Source organism: Anoplopoma fimbria, chromosome 1, assembly GCF_027596085.1.
Source record: "Anoplopoma fimbria isolate UVic2021 breed Golden Eagle Sablefish chromosome 1, Afim_UVic_2022, whole genome shotgun sequence".
Taxonomy (NCBI): domain Eukaryota; kingdom Metazoa; phylum Chordata; class Actinopteri; order Perciformes; family Anoplopomatidae; genus Anoplopoma; species Anoplopoma fimbria.
Genome location: NC_072449.1, coordinates 25,003,485 through 25,023,398, shown reverse-complemented (window position 1 = coordinate 25,023,398; position 19,914 = coordinate 25,003,485). Strand labels below are relative to the sequence as shown.

The 19,914-nt window shown below is 37.6% G+C and overlaps 1 protein-coding gene across 4 annotated transcripts; it reads left to right on the top strand.

The window, feature by feature from the left end:
* The first annotated feature begins 2,789 nt into the window (after window positions 1-2,789).
* Window positions 2,790-18,832, top strand: dclk1b (doublecortin-like kinase 1b). 4 transcript variants are annotated; one of them, XM_054598195.1, is made up of 15 exons: window positions 2,790-3,150; window positions 3,396-3,742; window positions 10,893-10,992; window positions 11,792-11,902; window positions 12,090-12,184; window positions 13,043-13,130; window positions 13,221-13,390; window positions 13,823-13,942; window positions 14,202-14,348; window positions 15,097-15,230; window positions 15,376-15,453; window positions 15,624-15,720; window positions 15,861-15,941; window positions 16,070-16,183; window positions 18,626-18,832. In XM_054598195.1, exons 1-15 carry the CDS (start codon window positions 2,790-2,792, stop codon window positions 18,830-18,832), a joined length of 2,250 nt encoding a protein of 749 aa, XP_054454170.1. The 4 variants fall into 4 exon arrangements, with proteins under 4 accessions (XP_054454170.1, XP_054454176.1, XP_054454164.1 ...); XM_054598201.1 differs by having other exon boundaries at window positions 11,792-11,908; window positions 13,043-13,124; XM_054598189.1 differs by having other exon boundaries at window positions 11,792-11,908.
* The last annotated feature ends 1,082 nt before the right edge of the window (window positions 18,833-19,914 follow it).

Below are 19,914 nucleotides of genomic sequence, written 5' to 3'. Positions count from 1 at the left end.
TACTTGTTGACATATCTTCTTCTTATGACATGATCTGAAATTAAATAATCAGTCAATGCAATGCATTTATTTGAAAAATTGCAATCCAAGGCTTGTGAGGTTTAGTCAATACAACTACATTAAAAGACACAAAAAACAATACGGTAAATAAATATTCATACCCTCAGTTGATTTCTTAGAAGCTGTTCCTCTGTGGGGTAAAAAACGTGATATAAAAAGCTAAAAATGAACTTCCTCAGTCGTAATAACCCAATGGCTAGGACAGTATGTACCGTATCTTCTGTGGCCTTTGTATGTTTTTCCTCAAACTAATCACATTCTCCTCAACTGCTTTATTAACCTGTGGGAAACAAAACATTAAATCATGAAAATTATCACAGCAAAATATTCTGTTTCTATGCAGCCAAAAGGATGCAGTAGACCTACTTTAGACATAATGTCCAGAGGCAGAGTCTCCTTCAGGTCGTTCATGTCTCCGCAGTGAGCTCTAATGTGGTCGCTGTGTCTAACTGACCATTGACAAAGGGCAGAAGGTCACACAAACGTTGACAAGATTTTCTGATTTGTAGCCTGGGGAGTATTATGAGGATTTGTGAATATGTACAATAAACATGACCCAAAAGTTATTGTTGATGCAGTCTCACCGCTAGAATTATTATCCCCAAATTAGCAGAATGACACACATAAGAACATGACAATGCACAAAACCCATGACGGTACAGAAAACACAAGAATTTCAGCATATAACCACTTTCAGTTGCTTTGATAACACAATCTGGAATCCACTTAGTCTAACTTCCATTTCTGTTCCTTGCAAGAATGAAGATAAGCCTCGAGGTCACTTTCCTTTTTTGAAGAGAGGTAGCACTTCTCTCGGGTTCATCTTTAAGATCCTCCTTTTTTCTTACAGCACACAAAAAAAAGTTTATTTACATATTAAGCAACTTATACAAAGCAAGATAATAAGTGATCAGTGCTCTTCTCTTGTCAAGTCAATTTTTATAATATCACAAATCTGCCTCGGGATGTCACAACAGGTACAACATTAGACACTATGCCTAGATCCTTTCGCTTACTGCTCAAGAGCTGAGGTTTTATATAATTGGATAGATCCCAGGTTTGATTAACAATAAATGAAGTACAACACTTGTTATGCTGCTATATCTGATGAGCTTTGAAAGGGCTTCTTTAAAGACCCACATTACCTCCCAAATATTCACTGAAACCCTCTGAGCATTTGTCTATAAGCTTTTAAGTATCTAACTATCTAGATCTCTTTATGCTCTCTGGGGGAATACACAAAAACACAATGTGAAAAAGATGAATGTTCAACTAATATTTTAAGAAGTTATTGGAAGGAGAAAGAAAAGTACATTTGAACAAGTTGCAAGTTTGTCCATTGTTTAAAGATATTTCCATTGGACAGCCTGATCAGAGAACAACCTTGAACATTTTGAGGTTAAGTAAATTATGCCTGCAGCAGGCCAATTGGACAAAAGCCCTAAAATAAAGTAATTGGTTACGCCAGGTTGAACATAAAATGCTGATAGTCATAAAAGTAACTTTATGTTACTTGTCCTAGACTCACTCCACTCCGACATCAAGCATTCATGGAAGATGTTGGTCTATGAAAGTGTGACAGTTTATGTAAAGATATTGATACGAAAACACGTGCAAATGACCCATTAGGTGTTCTTACGCTCATACTTAAGTGATTTATATTGTCATATCAAATGTGTAGTTTTAGCTCATTCTGTAACCCCGGCATGTTACTCTGCTCGGTCACCTTGGGAGGGTATTTTTTTTAATACCTAATTCCTGTAGCGGAATTAACAGTGTAACGTCATCGGAAATAAAACATTTTTTAAAATGAATGCTACAAAAATGTTGTTTCAATGGAGAAACATTTTTGGGGAATACCTGCCAGCCAACCAGACATGGCTAGAGAGGGAGATGTACGCTTTTCTGTCATTGTGTACTATTTAGTGAATGACGATATGTGCATTTGTTTTATTCATGTATGTTAAGGTACCTGGATATAACAGGTATGGTGTTATTCCGAGCAGGACGACGTGAACGCGCACCATGTTTCTGACAGCAGCGTGCACGCGGAGTGCTGACCCCCAAGCGTTCCGATGTAAATCACTGCAATGGCAGAAAGGGAGAGGAGGGGAGGAGAGGGGAGGGGATGTGGAGGACACCGGCTACAGCCCTGCCTCCTCTCTGCATGCGAACACACGGCGGAGCAGGAAGACAGCACCATCACAGGGGCAACAAAGGGACGCATGGTTAATCTGCAAGGCATCAAATGAATAAATGATTCATTGAGACAAGTTCTGCTTACAGGAAAAAAAAAAAGCTTTATTGCATCTGTCTTGGCCTCAAAGGTAAGAGATATTGCACCATACAATCCATATGTTCTGGACCATTTTTCTTGCTAAATTGTATATTTGTATTGTTTACCTATCAACACGGTTCCAGCCACCATTCTGTACCTGGCTTACACTGTTGATGTTCTACAATCACTGCAAATGCATGTTAATTTCATTGCTGTAAAGATTGAATTGAGTATCACCAGGGAGCATGAAATGGGTGTGACATGTTACTTCATAATGTGTGTAGGAGCAGCAGTAGCAGCAACGAAGCCTGCTTTAGTGCTGTATCAGGAGTGTAAATAACTGACAGAGAGCCTTATTGCACTAATGTATTATACAAATTCAAGTAAAATGTCTTATTAAAATGTAAGCATTATCCCTGTTTTATTTATGGTCTAATAGCACTGCATAGACATGGAGCTGGAGCACTTTGATGAGCGGGACAAGGCTCAAAGATATACCCGAAGGGGCTCAAGAGGGAATGGGCTCCCCAGTCCCACTCATAGCGCCCACTGCAGCCTGTACAGAACCAGGACACTGCAAGCACTGACCACAGAAAAGAAGGCCAAGAAGGTTCGTTTCTATCGCAATGGGGACCGCTATTTCAAAGGGATTGTCTATGCCATCTCTCAGGAGAGATTTAGGTCTATTGAAGCACTCCTGGCCGACCTCACAAGATCTCTGTCAGATAATGTCAACTTGCCACAAGGGGTGCGGACCATATACACCATTGATGGGACAACAAGGATCACCTGCATGGACCAGCTAGTGGAAGGTGAGCAGTGTTCTTGAATTGTTATAAATGTGCGCCAGATTATGTAGATATTGAGTAAGGTGAGATCAATCAAGCCACAAACCCCACCAAAATTAACAGCTAATGCGATCAAAACAAAATGCAAGACTTACTCCATCTCATAGAGCAGAATATGTGATATTAGCTTTTTTTTTTTTATCTTCCATGTGTTTTAGCTTTTTTTGTAGGAAAATGGAAAATCTCTTTTGTGTTTTGATTTTCTGCAGGGGAGAGCTATGTTTGTGCATCCATAGAGCCTTACAAGATGCTGGACTACACAAAGAATGTAAATCCCAACTGGGCAGTCGGTGCTAGGACTGCTTTGGCCATCCGTGAGCCTTCTTCCCTTGGTAGCGCTATGGCTGGATTCCTGGAAACCAGGGAGGGCAAAGACTTTATTAAGCCCAAACTGGTAACCATTGTCCGCAGTGGAGTAAAGCCTCGCAAGGCCGTACGGATCTTGCTCAATAAGAAAACTGCACACTCCTTTGAGCAAGTCATGACCGACATCACAGACGCCATCAAGCTGGACTCTGGTGTTGTCAAAAGGCTGTATACTGTTGACGGCAAGATGGTAGGTGCTAAGTTATCATTTCTAGTGGTGATTCTGTGAGCCTCATTTTCCACAACATGTTTCCGAGTAGGGTACACCTGAGAAAATTACATTTTTTCGTAATGGCTTTATAAAATATTTAGTTTTTTAAGTCCAAAAACATTTTTTTATATTCTGATCAATCAATCAATCAAATTTTTATTTCATTTGAATACAACATTGATTTATCTCTGTTTTTAAAATGAATGTGATTTCCATACATTTAAGAGACCTTTTATATAGCCCCTATTCTACTCTGTTTATTTATAGTATGCATATTTTAAAGTGAAGCAGCCATGACAACCGTACGTTCTTTATACCTTAGAGACTGTCATTATCTAACACCTTTTTTTCCTACCACTGATGAGATTAGGTGTGGAGAATAGCATTTTGCTGTTTTAGTTTAAACGTTCTCTCCACATTCTATCTTCCCACTTGTGGTACTGTATCTCACACAATAATCTTACATCAGCATAGTGCACCTGAGGCAGACCTGGTACACATTTCCTTCACCGCAGGCCAAGTTTTTCCTAGCCCAGTGAGTTAATTTGGAGGTTTTAAAAGAAATATAACTTTTTTACTGCTAATCGTGTCTCTGAAAATTACTTTCTCAGATAGCAACAGCCCTATATGTTCAAAGTGTTCAACTGGGAAAGTGGTCTAATTGTACAAGAAATGGGTTTATAGTACCCCATCTCATATTCCTACTAAAAAGTAACACACTGAGTATTTATTGTATTCAGTAGTAAGTAAGTAATAAACACATATACAGCAGCTATTATTTACATTATCATACTTTGTTGACATCTAGTCGCATATGTAAATAATATTCTCCTAGATATTATCACATAATGGGGGATGTGGGCCATTATGGATTGAAAAGGATGAATAACACCTAAGTGGCAACTTCACATAAATCTCTACTGACTGAATAAACTAGTTTCAAAACATCCCACAGAAATAATCAGCTTTTAACCTCTGCGTTAGTACACTTATCACACAATGTTATGATTTATTTTCTTCTGATGGTTTCTATGGTGACATGGTTTCCTGAGCTGGTTGCTAAGGAACAGCCTCTGCGGCAGAGCAGTGCAGTAGTGATGTCAGGACTGTAGGTGTAGTGTGAGAGGGCTCATAGATGCAGTGCTTGATTTGTCAGACTTTTAATACATATGGCGGCAAGATGGAGCACATGGCTCAGATATAATCCCATTCTGTAATGGTGTGTACAGGGTACAGTTGGGGATTTTCAATTATTCAATTATTTTAGGAATACAGATTTTTAGCAAAGCACAAACTGGCATGACATTGCAGCAGATCAAAGGTATATGTTCATTGTGTATACTCTGAAAGTAAAATATTATAATTTCTTCCCATGGTTCTCCATTTGTTCCTCACACAAGGTATTAACCAGGTATCTTTGCTTATTCAGCTTAGTGATTTCATTGTCATCTATGCTTTCCCAGTAAGCTGTTGTGTTATGTGCTTGGCAGTGCAGCTCTGTGCTCTAGTTTCGCTGCCTTTTGTACTTTTTTGTCATGTTGTGACTCCAGATGGCCAAATAAGGACCCTTTGGCATCAAAGGGCCTGTTTTCATGGGTGTTTAACCTTTTTTGGTGAATGACCTGCTTGTGCTGTTGTCCTGAGACGATGCCATTCTGTGGAAACAATTATCTCTCTCGCAAGTTTGTTGTATAAAACAATATTCATTTCCAAACGCAATCAACAGAACAGCCTATATATTTACTTAAAGTGGCATAACTGCTTGTAATGTATGTCTGGTATGGATGTATTTGCTGCAGTTTTAAAATTAATATGAGAATTTCCGATGAGATTTTCATTCAGTCATGTTCATCCCTCTGGATTCTTCTACTGCAAAAGTAATCGACAGACAATTTCTGTTTTCCCATTAGTTTTACACCCTGCTTGATAGCTGTCACACCTTGCCAAATGGGCACAGCCAAGTTGATGTTTTTGGTTAGCACCTTATAAACTTCAGGGGACTAATAGTTTATAAAACATTATCCGCACTTAAAGTAATACACATATATAAGGTAGAGAGAAAGCTATGGAGAAATAAACAATCTGCAGACCGGGCCTTTAGAGGCAAGACTACATGCTATGGCTTTGTGTGTCTCTACTGTTGTGTGTGGGTGTGGGGGATGGAGCAGAAAACATTTGCATGATGGAGCACGTCTGTGGAGACTTGGGCCATGGCATTCCATACGGTATGGCTCTGCTCTGTAATTGTATTATTCACACCGCTAACTTTTGTGTCTTAGAGTCAACACTTCTTGTTCCAATTGATGTGAAAACAGCCATCAAAGGACAGAGCCTTGCATGACACTAAAGCAGAGGCTTAATTATCCATGGTAGACTTATCTATCAGTTGATGTGGAAAAACAACCTTTTCACATTTAAGAAATAAGATACAGAGTTGCAGTAGTTATGAAATGTATGGTGCCCTATGTGTCAGAGAGTAAAATTCATGTGACCTTGACTCTGCCATTTCCTGGTTGGCCTGTGTATGTCCACAATGAATCTCTGTTGGACTCTGCTCATAGCACAGATGTAATTTCTGCATGATGCATAGTGACCATATTTTTAAATAAATTCTATTAAAAAAAATTATTATGAAAGAGGATCAAATGATGTTCTCATGCAATCCGGTGACATAAACATGAATACAGGCATTCCGTTTTTGGAGAACTGCCAGGGATGATATTTAAGATATTTATTAAACGATAGAAAGACTAACTATCTTCTGATGCAAATGTAAAATAGTTAATTAGTTTATTATTTTGCTATTCTGCTGACAGAATAAATTATTCTCAAGCACTGCTATTTTTAAATTTCTCTCTGTAACTAAAGGGTAGAAAGAAGGATGAAGGCGATAGGGAGGATATCTGGATCTCCGCTCATCTACTGCTGTGACTTGGCGGTTAAACACAAAACAATGACGTGCTCATTGTCCTATTGCATTAGGTGTGTAGAGAAAAAATGTCATCCGTTAACCTCTTTTAGTTCTGGGAGGCTACTAATTATGCTTGAGCCAAAGTAAAGGTTGCTGTTGTACTTTAATTAGTACACTGCAGAACTGTAACAGCATTTGTAAAGAGTACTTAGATATGTTTATAAGCATACATATAGATCTGCATTCATTTAACATTTAAACATGTTTTAGATATGTTGACACATAATATATCTGCTTTAAAAGTCCAACATTTCTAAAACTACTAAAAGCTAAATATAGAAAGCCAAGACTAGGACATTGTGATTAGGAATGCTGAAAATGTGTGGGCTAGCGTTATAGCTCATATGTGTGCTTGGGTTGTGGGTGTGTCCTTATGGATGTCCTCATAATGCTGACTTGCACTTTTCAAAGTAGCTATTACTCTAATATGTCTATGAAGCAACTGCAGTTATGTCACAAAATTCTGCAGTACACCAAATCTGAATATTGGATGATTCATGTCACTGAATATACTGTTTTCCATCCTCTCCTCTTTCTACTGGACATTCTTAATCCTACAGGATACAAAAAAAAAAAAAAAGTAAAACATGCTCTGAAACTGTAAATAAGGGCAGCCCAATGCTAAATTTACTAGAACAATTTGAAAATTGCATTTGAAGATGAGTCATGTTTCTTCCTGACATTCTCGGCTTTGTTTCGTCTTGCACTTCAAAGGGGAGATTCAGCACCCTGGATAGCTCCACCTGTCTACTGGTAGAGCGATGTTGCATTACCAGTTTGTGTCTTGTGTGTAATCTATAGTCTTCACTATGGCTCAGATTGATTAGCTTCTAAAGCATGCATACCTTCCCCTGTTTTTCAAACTGATAAAACCCTGACGATCAATATTTGTACAGGATGCTTTATAACTGCTAGGAGGGTGTGTGTGTGTGGGTGTTAGGGGGATGGTAGGCCTTCTGCTGTGTCACTCAGGCAGCAGGCATCAATATAAAGCAACACAATCATGATTGCCTCACTTATGCTACTCCATCATACGTTTGGGTTTTCCTATTTCCTAGTATTCCAGATGAGCAATATGCAATTAATGTATTTTGTAATTAATGTAATATGAGTTTTTTAAGAGTTACATATAACGGATAAAGAGTAGCTCTTGTTAACTCAGCGAGACATATTTGACTCAAGACCTTATATGAAGCAATCCATATTTTGTCACTCTATAATTGGACACTTTTATTGTTTGAGGGTGTACATTGTTGATTAGATCTCTGATCCTATTGGGGAACAGTGTCACTTCTTTCTACTCAGATTGACTTATTTCCTAAAATAGAGATTGAGAGTTCTAGGGGGTTACCATTCACCAAAGGTTTGAAGTCAGGTTTTGACCCACATCTTCATACTGACATGATGTTGTAAATTATTCTGTGTTACCTAGACTGATTATGGCATTGTTCTGTTGTCTGTAGTTTGTACTTTTCAGTGCTCCAGATAGGATCCAACATGACAATCTTAAAGCAGCCTTGTCCCTCTCATCGTCTCAACCTCAGCTGCGTTGTGCCTGGTCTCCTTCACAATGGCTGTGCATCTCTCCTCCCTTCGGGGTTTTACGCTCTTGGAGGAGGGGTGCGGGGCAGGGGCTGTCATAGTGGACCATCTGCAGAGAAATTGTCCATATTAAGCCCCCCTCAGTGCTCAGTTTTATTAAAAAGATTTCATGGCGGGAATGGCCTTTGGCTGTTTGGTTTATCTGTAACCTGCAAAAATGTACTTCCAATCCCTATTACCAATCCCTTTGTTTGGGGAATAATACAGAATTTTGAATGAAAATGTCACCACTGCATATACCGTATTCTCTTAATTATGGGTACATTTCTTCTAATACAAACTGAGATTTGTACAATGAAAACCAGAATATTTTCACATTCCTAACTAAGGAGGTTGATAACATAACATTTAATATATGGTTAGAGCGCTGTCAGGTTGACGGACTTTGGTGGCTTTCTTGTCCATCCGCTTCATGTCAAAGCACTTAAGTAATCGTATTAGGCTTTTGCTGAGCTCTCTATGGTTTTTAACCATGAGACAATTAATAATATATGTACATATAAGATGTGTGCAATTGTCTAGTTTTATAAACCATTTTGTCCGTCACTACATTGTACAAACACAATCATTATGTTTAAGGTGACAATCATGCAGGTTCACCAGGAAGTCTTTTAGATCAGACTCAAGTTGGGCATTTAGCAGCGACCAGCCCACCGGAGTCAGACCTAGATCCGGCTTTGCTGACGCCTTCGACCTGCAGTCGGAAGCTCCGGCTTGAAGGAGGAAAGCTTTGCACCCAGCAGCAGCTTCTCCTTCTCCTGCCAGGAGTAGAGTGTTGCCTCTCAAAACAAGATAAATGTCCACTTAGTAATTAATATGGAATCACATTTTTGTTGATAGAGCTTTTGCTGAGTCCAGCCTTCTGTAGAGAGAAATGAAAACATTTTCTGGTGCACTGTTGTAGTTAAGCACATCAATAACCCTTTTCAGTAGAAGGTCGGGACTCCATTAGCATCTTCATTTATTTATGACACTGCATCCACTCAGATTGAGTCTTGTACTAATGAGAGCAGCAGATGCATCAACTCAGTCATCTAGTTTCTCTTTGTGAAAAGTGAAGATTATAATTTAGATTTCTCTGCTATTATTTAAATCAAAGGATATGGGGTGACAAAGTTATTTTAACAAAAGTTCTTAAACACTAAAGCCATCCTCGGGCTTAAGGCACTATTCAATTTCCTACCATATAATAATTTATTTCAGTTTCAGAGATTGTAGGCTTGTAATATTAGGTTAGTTTAGTTTGTGCCATCACTTACGAGATTTTGGCCAACATATCTAATAACTTATCAGAATGCTTCCATCTGAAGAACAATATGCCCTGTGTCTTCGTGACACAGGATGTGCTCCCAGAATGGACAACTGTTGTTAAAAGAATGGTTTAACATGATTTTACATTTAGTAGTCCAAGACAATAAAGGGAAATTAAATGAATCTCTCTCAAAGGATGGAAACGTCATTGTCACAGATTGAACTGAATAAAAACTAAAATGGTTTAAAAGGATCTTTTTTTTCTTATTAGTTTCCCTAGATACATAATCATATGCAACCAGGCTGATACACCAGTTGAAAGAAATGTTAATTCCATTATTCATATGCCTGACACTGTAGCATTTATTTTCTTTTGTACCTTGGCCGTTTTGAAAATGCAATTACAGCATATCTACTCAACTGCAATCCTATATCCTTAATTCAGTGATATTTATTACATGGTTTTCTCTCTTGTACACTGAGATGGCCTGAAAGAAGATGTGTACATGTGTACTGATATGATCTATATTTGAGAAGATTTGCCAAATATGACAAATCATGGTAAGGCTAAATTTAAAAAGTAATTTGTTGATAGTAACTTCATCAGTCACAGTAAAGTTGTTTACAGTGACAGTTCCTTATGTGGGCCTGTGTGTCCTTTTGATTGATACACAGGACTAAATATTCTATGTGAGAATATTACAGAATAAACTTATTTGTATCCTTTGAATGCACAGATATGACATTATTTTAACATAATTTAATTTCTTTGGGCATGTGGAAGTATGGCTATAATACAATATAATTGCTAATAATAATAACAGATATAATCAGATTACTCTAATGTGTATTTTATATTCTCTCTTTTTTTTGTTGCACTTGTGAGCGTGAGCCAGTTCATTTAATTATATATATTTTATATGAGTGTAATTGTTACCATGATAATATAATATGGTGTCTGAAAATTATATGAATCTTGGAGGTGGTTTTTTTGGGAGTTGGTTGGTGAACTATTACTGAACATCTGATACTGAACAAAGATACTCCATTTAAGTTTGCACTGGGTCCTAAACTTGACCTGAGTGCAACAGCAGACTGTGTCTGTGTACTGATTGAAATATTACCTCCACTTGTAGCTTTCTGGATTTTTAATCAATTTCTTAATTTGGAATTTTACAGGTACTTTGAGAAAACGGTACTGTCTTTGAAATTGCTTTTATGTACAATGTCACTGGGGAGAGTACACATCACTTATCAAACTTGTTTTTGAACTATAACTGAGAGAAACATTTCCATCTTTACCAGGTCACCTGCCTTCAGGACTTTTTTGGGGAGGATGATATCTTCTTTGCCTGTGGCCCTGAAAAGTTTCGTTATCAGGATGACTTTAACTTGGATGAAGGTGGTAAGTGTTCCTTCATATACGTATATGAGACTTTGGTCGTTCAGTCAAGAAAATGTGGGACTAACGCTGTTTTTCTTTGGTGTTTTCCCAATGTGTCCCATTATACCGTCAAACGCTTATTAACCATCCTTCTTTATTGCCTGTGCAAATCTAGAATAAGCCAAACATTTTATTGTTGTGCTTCTGCACGTTTGTCTCTTCTTTCTATTGCTGTTACTGCTATTGCTCATACTTTTTGAAGCTTTACTAAAATGCAGTATGAGGTGTTTCTGCCATCTTGTTCCCTGTTACCTTTTTTCACTGCAAATATTTTTGTTTAAAATAAGGACACCAGACTTTATCAAAAAGAGTGGGACTCTATGATAGCACATACTAAAGAGCCGATTGCCAAACTTTCCATTTATTAAGATCACTTATGAATGAAAGGGTGTCTGAATAGCCTTAGTGGAGTTGTGTATTTATGCTTACAGTTGTTGCGGTGAGGAGAGAAATATAAATTTGCTTCACATTCAATACAGATGATATGAAGGGCATAATCATTCACCTGACCTAGTTTATATGTGTGGTATGAGGTTTGTGTGTTTGATGAATGTACTGACCAGAATAAAAGAGGATGTCATCACTCGTACTTTGTGGCTCTGTTGTTTATAGGCTGTTCCCCAGAAATCTTCATATTAATGAAATGAATAGTCTGTCACAGACTCAAGGCTGACAAAATGTTAGAATATAGTAGCCTTGTCTTATTTAGACACATTGTTGCTCCAGCAGTGTACATTTTAAGTGTTTTCTTTCTATATAGAGTGCAGGGTGGCAAAGTCTGTATCCTATGGCCGGCTCCCCTCCGTGCAGGGTCTCTCTTCCCCAAGAGGTGGTGGGATGTCCCGCAGGAGCAAGTCCCCGTCATCCCCTGGTTCAGGTGTGTGTGTGTCTCTTGACACAAAAAAACGAAAGCAAATTTATTGTTCTTAAACTTCACACAGTGTTCTGATAGAATTGTAGGTATTCATATAAATATGTATAGAAAGTGCATTTTGATCTATCCTGCAGTATTTCATCATTATGCTTATTGTTTCTTTCTAATTCTAATTTACCGACAGCTAATGGCACTGCAAGCAGTCAGCTGTCCACCCCTCGATCTGGGAAGTCTCCAAGCCCCTCTCCGACCAGTCCAGCTAGCCTCCGAAGACGACGGGTAATAAAATATTGATGTTCCTATAAATAAGTTCATGTTTTTAAGATGTATCTTATGTTGTCATACATCATACCAGAGCAACTTTGGGAAGGAGTTCAACAATTCTCTTCATCAATTTATATTATTTAAAAGTATTCTAGTGACAAGGAATTAAACAGGAGCGTTTGTACTTTATTGATTTCTCACCTTTAAAATATTTGCGAGCAAATATGTGTGAGCCTACAATAGCTATACATTGTTGACCCTACTGTTTGTTTGTGTGGCTTAGTAATGAGACTGGAAGCCCTTTCAGTGTTGTTTACGCTACTGAGAAATCTTAAAAAGATGACATGAGTGATGGCAAATCTGTGTACACAGGTGTACAGCTATAAATATCAGTTCATATACAAGATGTTTCTGAGTTCAGGAAAAAATCACCCAAACTTCCTATCCCTCAGTAAAATGTTGAGTAAAATGTCATCTGTACTGCAGCAGCATATTTTTGCTTTGATTATCAAAGATCTGGGGAGAACAACACGTTTGAGACTGCATAGCACAGTCAACTCTGGAGCAAAATCCAACTATCAGTGATGCCATCATTAATTAATCATAAGGCTGGCTGTGTTTGGTATTGTTGCTTTGGCGATATCTTTTTCTCTAGATCCCTTTTGAAACCCGTTGCCAGTCTTTATACTTGTGAAAAGCTTTATTTATCTAATCTTAAACTGCATACTCTAGGCTGGATAAATTGAAAACAAATAGGCTTTGTGAAAGCTGACTGTAATCACATTTTGTCAAGCTTTGACTTCACTGAACTTTGTGTAAGACAAGTGCATCAGTGTCTTTCGTTCTCAATTGATGGCTGACTCTTATTTCCAGGGATCTCAACACAGTGGCTCTTCACTGTCTTTAGCGTCTACCAAGGTTTGCAGCTCAATGGATGAAGGAGATGGGCCTGGCAGTGAAGGTAAGACGTAATCATTGTGGAAAAATATTGTTTGCAACCATTGTAAAGGCTCATACCTTTACATTATAGATCTTTTGTTTTCGTCCACAGCTGAGCCAGTGGATGAATACCCCTCAGTGCCTGCATCCATAGCTGAGAGGTACAAAGTGGGGAGGACTTTAGGGGATGGAAACTTTGCTGTGGTCCGAGAGTGTGTGGAGAGATCCACTGGAAGAGAGTACGCTTTGAAAATCATCAGCAAAGATAAATGCAGGGGAAAGGTGAGCCCTCCTCTACATCTGCTGACTTCAATTATCAAATCACCAAGTTTGGTCTAATTCGTTATCAAGAAGTTATTTTCTGTGTATAATCTTGAGTTCTATTTGGATGCTCATTCATTTTTTCATCAGCAGATGGTGCTATCTTATCTGGGAATAAACTTTTTTCTTTCTTTTACAAGTTTGACTAATACCATCAGATAAAGCTAATTAAGTAGTGTTAACGAGGATCAAAATTATTTCAACTGACGTTCCCAGTTTCTAAGATGTTTCAAAAACTTTTCTTTCATATTGATAGCAAATATGAAAGATTTGACTGAAAAGTAGGCTCCCCAGTCTAACTTTCCACAGATATTGTTCCATATACATTATCTTCTCAATCAAACAGTGTTGATGGATTTCCTTTCTTTAATTGATATTCCTTTTATTACCCAGGAGCACATGATCCAGAGTGAAGTGTCAATCCTTCGGCATGTGAAACATCCCAACATCGTACTTTTAATTGAGGAAATGGACACCTATAGTGAGCTCTATCTTGTAATGGAGTTGGTTAAGGTAATACATGTTTGTTCATTGTTCAAAGAAATGTCACGTAGAAAATGTAGAAATCATATTTTATGGATAATTGTGAAACTTTTAAATCAATAAGTTATTTATTTTTTTAACACATCTGTTCTGTATCATCATTTTACATTAGTCCATAAAAATGGATTTTACTTGACTCCTTTTTAATGGATAAAGCTGCATCAGCCCTTTAACATAGTTGAAAACTAGCAACTGGTACTCCTTCACATCCCAAATGCTCTTTCTCCAGGGGGGCGATCTCTTTGATGCAATCACCTCCACAAACAAATACACAGAGCGAGACGCCAGCTGTATGCTGTTCAATCTGGCAAGTGCCATCAAGTACCTGCACAGCCTCAATATTGTCCACAGAGACATAAAACCAGAAAACCTGTTGGTAAGTATGACCCTACAAAGATTCTGTACTGGCAGTCAATGGAGCTCATTGTAAAAGCTTCCCATCTTCAAACCTCATAGGTCCATGTTCCCCTATCAATCCTCTTTCCTGTTCCCATTGTCACTTTTCTCCAAAGGTTGTACATGCAAGCTTGCACTTAGAGCTAACAATTATACATGTAACATGTAACATACATAGGATAAATACATGAAATCGTGAAAAAAATAAATGACTGTTTACTGTGTCATTATATCACTGTGGTCATTTGGAACTAGATGTAAATAACTTTGAGCTATTAACTCAAAGTTTAGATGCAGAAGACTTAAGTTTCTGAATTGATTTAATGCAGGACATTCATTCACATAAGTAAAATAAAAGCATGAGACTCAAACAAGGCACAAACCTCAATTACTTTAAACTCAGTCTCAGCTGCACATTTTTTATTTGAGCCTGCATTTATCACATAATATTAATGTAATAATTTAGGCAAAAATCTCAATTTCTTTCTACAGAGATGATCCTTATTTGCATTGTCCTTTTCCGGTACTTTTTCCAAAACAATTGCAGCAAAAGTCCCTTCCCAGATCTTTATATCTTCAATTCTCTACTCATTCTCTGCACTCAGTGTTACCTAATGCATAATCGCATTAAGATCATAATAGAATGTTTACCACAAAATTAATGAATATTACTTGGAGACCTCTTTACTTGCTGTTTCTCAATTACTCTTAATCTGTGTGTTTCACAGGTGTTTGAACACCATGATGGCAGTAAGTCTCTTAAGCTAGGTGATTTTGGCTTGGCTACTGTCGTCAAAGGGCCCCTCTATACTTTGTGTGGCACACCCACCTATGTAGCACCAGAGATTGTCGCTGAGACCGGGTGAGTCATCTGAGACATGATTATCAAGACATTTGCGGTAAAAAGAAAGTAGAAAAAAAACTTCTACAGTAATTCTTGTGGAATATTTATACTTGCAGATGTGCTTAATCTTAATGAAACCATATATGTTCCTCTTCAATAACAGGTATGGCCTCAAGGTTGACATTTGGGCAGCTGGTGTCATCACTTACATACTGTTGTGTGGCTTTCCTCCTTTCCCTTGGTATGTGCTCCTCTATCAGAGTGTTTATTTTGAAGTATGATGTTTTAACCACATCAAATTGTCTTAATCACATTATTAAAATTGTCTTTTGTATGCCATCACATTATAGAGTATTATGTGGAGCTTAGTTTGAGTTTATAGAATACCTGTTTTTGTTTTATTTTCTACAGCAGCGGTGAAGATCAGGAGGCTCTCTTTGAACAGCTTTTGGGGGCCCAGCTTGATTTTCCTGCACCATACTGGGACAATGTTTCTGCCACTGCCAAGGTTGGTGTCTGGAAATGCTCTCCTCATCTGCCATTGTTAGTCTCCATGTGAAACGCCAGAATCTCTCAGTGGTCTGTTGAGGTGGTGTCTCACATTAGCCATGAGTATCCAGCATAATAATGTAGCCTGTCTTTATTTAGGCTCTGATCACTGGGATGCTACAGGTAGAGGTGGATCAGAGATACACGGCTGTACAAGTGCTTGATCACTGCTGGGTCAATGTAAGTTCAGCATTTTAAAGTTAATCCTTTCACCAGAATCACCTGTGTACATACAAATACTGCTATGAAAGATTGCAGTATGAGACAGCAGGTTTAGTTTCTGAAGCTTTGTTCTTTGTATTTTCCAGGACGATGGTGGGTCAGAGAACAAGCACCAGCTGCCTGTGGCTGGGAAGATCAAGAAGCACTTCAATACCGGGCCTAAGCTCAACAGCACCGCTGCAGGAGTTTCAGTCATTACAGTAAGCAATGATCTACACCCCTCCGCACACAGAAAATGCATGCATCTCTGCAACCACAGATCACATTTTGGCTCCTTTTTTATGTGCTTTAGCTATGATGCTTTGAACGTCGTTCAAGTGTTGAAAAAATATTTCGAAACCAGTATCCCCTATATGCTATTGCAGCTTATCTCCTCATTCTGTGCAAAAGCTTTTTATCTTTATCCTTTGGATGTCATTAATATTCAGTCATTGTTCAGTTGAAACTAACATTGTACGTTTCCCAAAGCAGCAAATAAATCCATTTGACATATTTTATCTTTTGTCATTTATAATTTGGTGACTTTTCTGCTTTATTCTGTGTATACATTAGTTTATCCATCTGCCTCTTGCTGCAAGGGTTTCCTGTGTGTTTTCTGGTCTCTCATCCTCCTCTTTTAGATGGACTGTCAGCACTGTAATTTGGAGATCTTATGAATTACAAAGTTAGCCTACAATGACAAGGTTTTGGTTGATATGATTTCTTAAATAGTTTCAAAGCCAAACTGGATTTTTACACTTGGCAGTGTACAGTTCACAGAATGTCAGTTGACAGTGTCATGACATTTTTAAGCCAGTTTTTCTCAACACAGCAGTTATAATAGAAGTTTAGAGTTGAGCATTGTAATTCTAATCAGGTCAGTGATTATTTGAGTTCAAGGTTATCCTCTGAGTGGGGCCCAAGGTAAGGACGATCCTAAAGTGTGCGATTTCATATGATTAATTAATTGTTAAGTGGAATGGTTATTTGGAAGGGAGAACACCAAAATCGGAATATAGCCTAAGTTTAAGTCTGTCATAACAGATTGATTTATTTTCTTGTATCGTGGACAAAGAGCTGATAGTGTAGTGTACTTATTCGAGTGGTAACTCTTGTGGGGAGAAAAATGAGTCAGATATGAAGATAGGAATACCACTTCTTGATTGACACAAAATCAGCGGCGCAGCTATCTAACACTATTAGAGCCCAGTTCCTCCAATAACAATAGTTTGTAAAACTTCCTACCTGCGCCAATTAATCAGTCAAAACTGATTAAGTGGTTGACTTCTAATATGCAGTTCTTAAAAGACAAGGTGCAGGCAGTCTTCATTTATTTCCGAAACAGAGTGAAATAATAGTAAAGCGTTTCATCAATAATGTAATTAAAAGTCATAGTGTAGTTTGCCATTTCAATACAATAAAACATTTAAAGGAAAAAGTTATAGTACAGCATGCTACGAACTTTTTTAGTTACAATATAGTACATCATGAAAAAATATCATACTATTGTACATCACAAATAATGTCATTAAAATACTCATTATATAGGTTGCCATACAAATGTAAAAAATGTCATGAAAAAGTCATATTGTCATAGTATAGTATGCCATGAATCATTTCAGTATATACCTTGAAAAAAATCTGTCAAGTTTGCCTTAAATAATTCATAGTATTTTATGCCATAGAAAATGCCATCATACTATACTATGTGATAAACAATTCATACAAGAGTATGCCATTAAAAATGTTAGAATATCATTTGTCACAAAAAAATGTCATTAGAGAGTCAGTGTAGTATGCCATGAAAAAACTCATTCAATGTTATGTCATAAAAATAAGTATAAATGTCACTATTGTAAGCAAGGTCATATAACAAATCATAAAATAATGTAATTTTACACTATTCCACTAAAATGCCATAAAAATCATGGTATAGAATGTAATGAAAAAGTCATAGTATGGTATTCCATTAAGATGCTATGAAAAGTCTTTGTATAGTATTTCATAAATCTCCCAAAAGTCAAAGTATAGTATACGATTAAAATGCCAATAAACATGAAAAAATCATAGTTAAGTATGCAATAAAAATATCATATTATAGTATGCCATCACAAATATCATACTTTAGTATTTATAAATAAAATCTCATTACTCATACTATAGTATGCATTGAAACATTTCAGAATAAAGTATGTCACAAAAATCTCATTACAAATGATACATTGTACTAAAGTATGCAATAAATAAAAATGTCATTATAAAAGTAAAGAATGAAGTATCTAAACCTATTCATCCATTGTATTTATTTTAAGAGTAGAATGCATTTTTTTTCATGTCTTTGAAATTTGTTTTAATTGACATAAAGATGTCACACACCTGTTGTGGCAGACCTTTTTCCCTCTTGTTTTTGCCCCTACTTTTGTTGAGCGTTGCTTAGTTGGCTTTGTCACAAGATTAGGTTGAACTCTCTCTGTCACAAAAAGTTAAACTCTAAAGAGAATAGTAGTGCAGTAAATGCAGCTTTTTCCACATACAGCTGCATGCAAACTTTAGCTCATCTTACATCTTGCTAAGTGCCTCACTGGTGATTGATTGGATGCCACTCCTCATCTCTGTGCTCTTATGGAGCACCTAACAATAGCTGCTGTGTCACCCTTTCTCAGACCACGCCGCTTGATAAGGAGAAGCAAGTTTTCCAACGAAGGCGCCACCAGGATGGGAAATCTGCACCCCACCTCCCACACAATATTGGTACCGGCACCTCCCGCATGGCTAACCCCGGCTTCTCCCCTGCTGAGTTCCCCTCTGAGTCTGAGGACTATTCCCCAAGTTCAGCTGACACTGTTCGTTCACCCACTTCTCCATTCTAACAGTTTCCCAGAGGCCACAGTCCACATCTAACCCTTTGGGAGTTGGAAAGGGTGGAGTGCAAATGGAAAGACACTGGGTTCAGTCTGCTGACATTCACAGGCTGCATACCTACCTTCACCAATTTTAAGTTTTCCACATTCATTATACTTTTACTTAAACTATAAAATGCAATGATCAGAGTAGGGGACACGTGGGTCTCTGGATCAAAGAAATACACCTTATGAGCATGCAAAACATTTTTTTATATGTATATGGCTTTTTTTAAATTTCTTCAAAAAAGTCACAAAACTGTAAAAGCCTTATTTATTCACAAAACACTGGTTCATGTAGCACCCTAGAGCCCTCTACTGGTTTATATTGTATACTGCAGGAAAGACAGCCGGCTTCATAAAGCACTTAGCTTTTTTTTATGGAACGTGTAAATGAAAAACATTCAAACCTTAGCTTTTTAAATTCATGATTTTGTGATATGCTGGTAAATTTCCCTTATTATTGTGGTTTAAACACAAATGCTTGTTTAACAATTACTCTAAATACAACAGTAACAGTCACCTTCCTGCTGTACTTTATGACTTTTAGATTTCTCTGTGCCAAGGTACTTAAGGTTCTGGTGCATAAACCGTAGGCACACTGTTCAACAGGACTTAAGAAACTGAACTGACATGCTGCTTTATTGTACCGTAAGCATTATCCGTACATAACTGATTTATTTCTGTGTAGGGCAAATATTGTCCTGCCACCCAGTACCATTACTCTTTTGAGGGTGCTAATGTTTGACTATTGATAGTCCAGCTCACCGTGGTGCTTAAGGATGATTATTGAAGCTATAGATTTGTTACACGTCTGTTAGAGTGGTTGTAATTCAGTGGTGGTACAGATGAATGTCAGTGCAGTGTAGTTGGTAGTAAGTGCATGTTTAAAGCCTTGCCTTGGCTCATATAGATTTAAGTGCAATTAGGTGAACTGCCCAATGAGCACAATATCAAATTTGTCCTTGGAAATGCTGGAATGAGTGGAAATGGATCTATTGCTGGTATTTTTGGCAGCCAACTGACACACTTATCTCTCAGATGGGAGCTAT

Coding starts and splice junctions, on each gene's coding strand:
- dclk1b (XM_054598189.1), top strand. CDS start 2,790: ATGGAGCTGGAGCACTTTGATGAGCGGGACAAGGCTCAAAGATATACC. Junction 3,151..3,395: donor CATGGACCAGCTAGTGGAAG/GTGAGCAGTGTT, acceptor GATTTTCTGCAG/GGGAGAGCTATGTTTGTGCA. Junction 14,349..15,096: donor TAAAACCAGAAAACCTGTTG/GTAAGTATGACC, acceptor TGTGTTTCACAG/GTGTTTGAACACCATGATGG.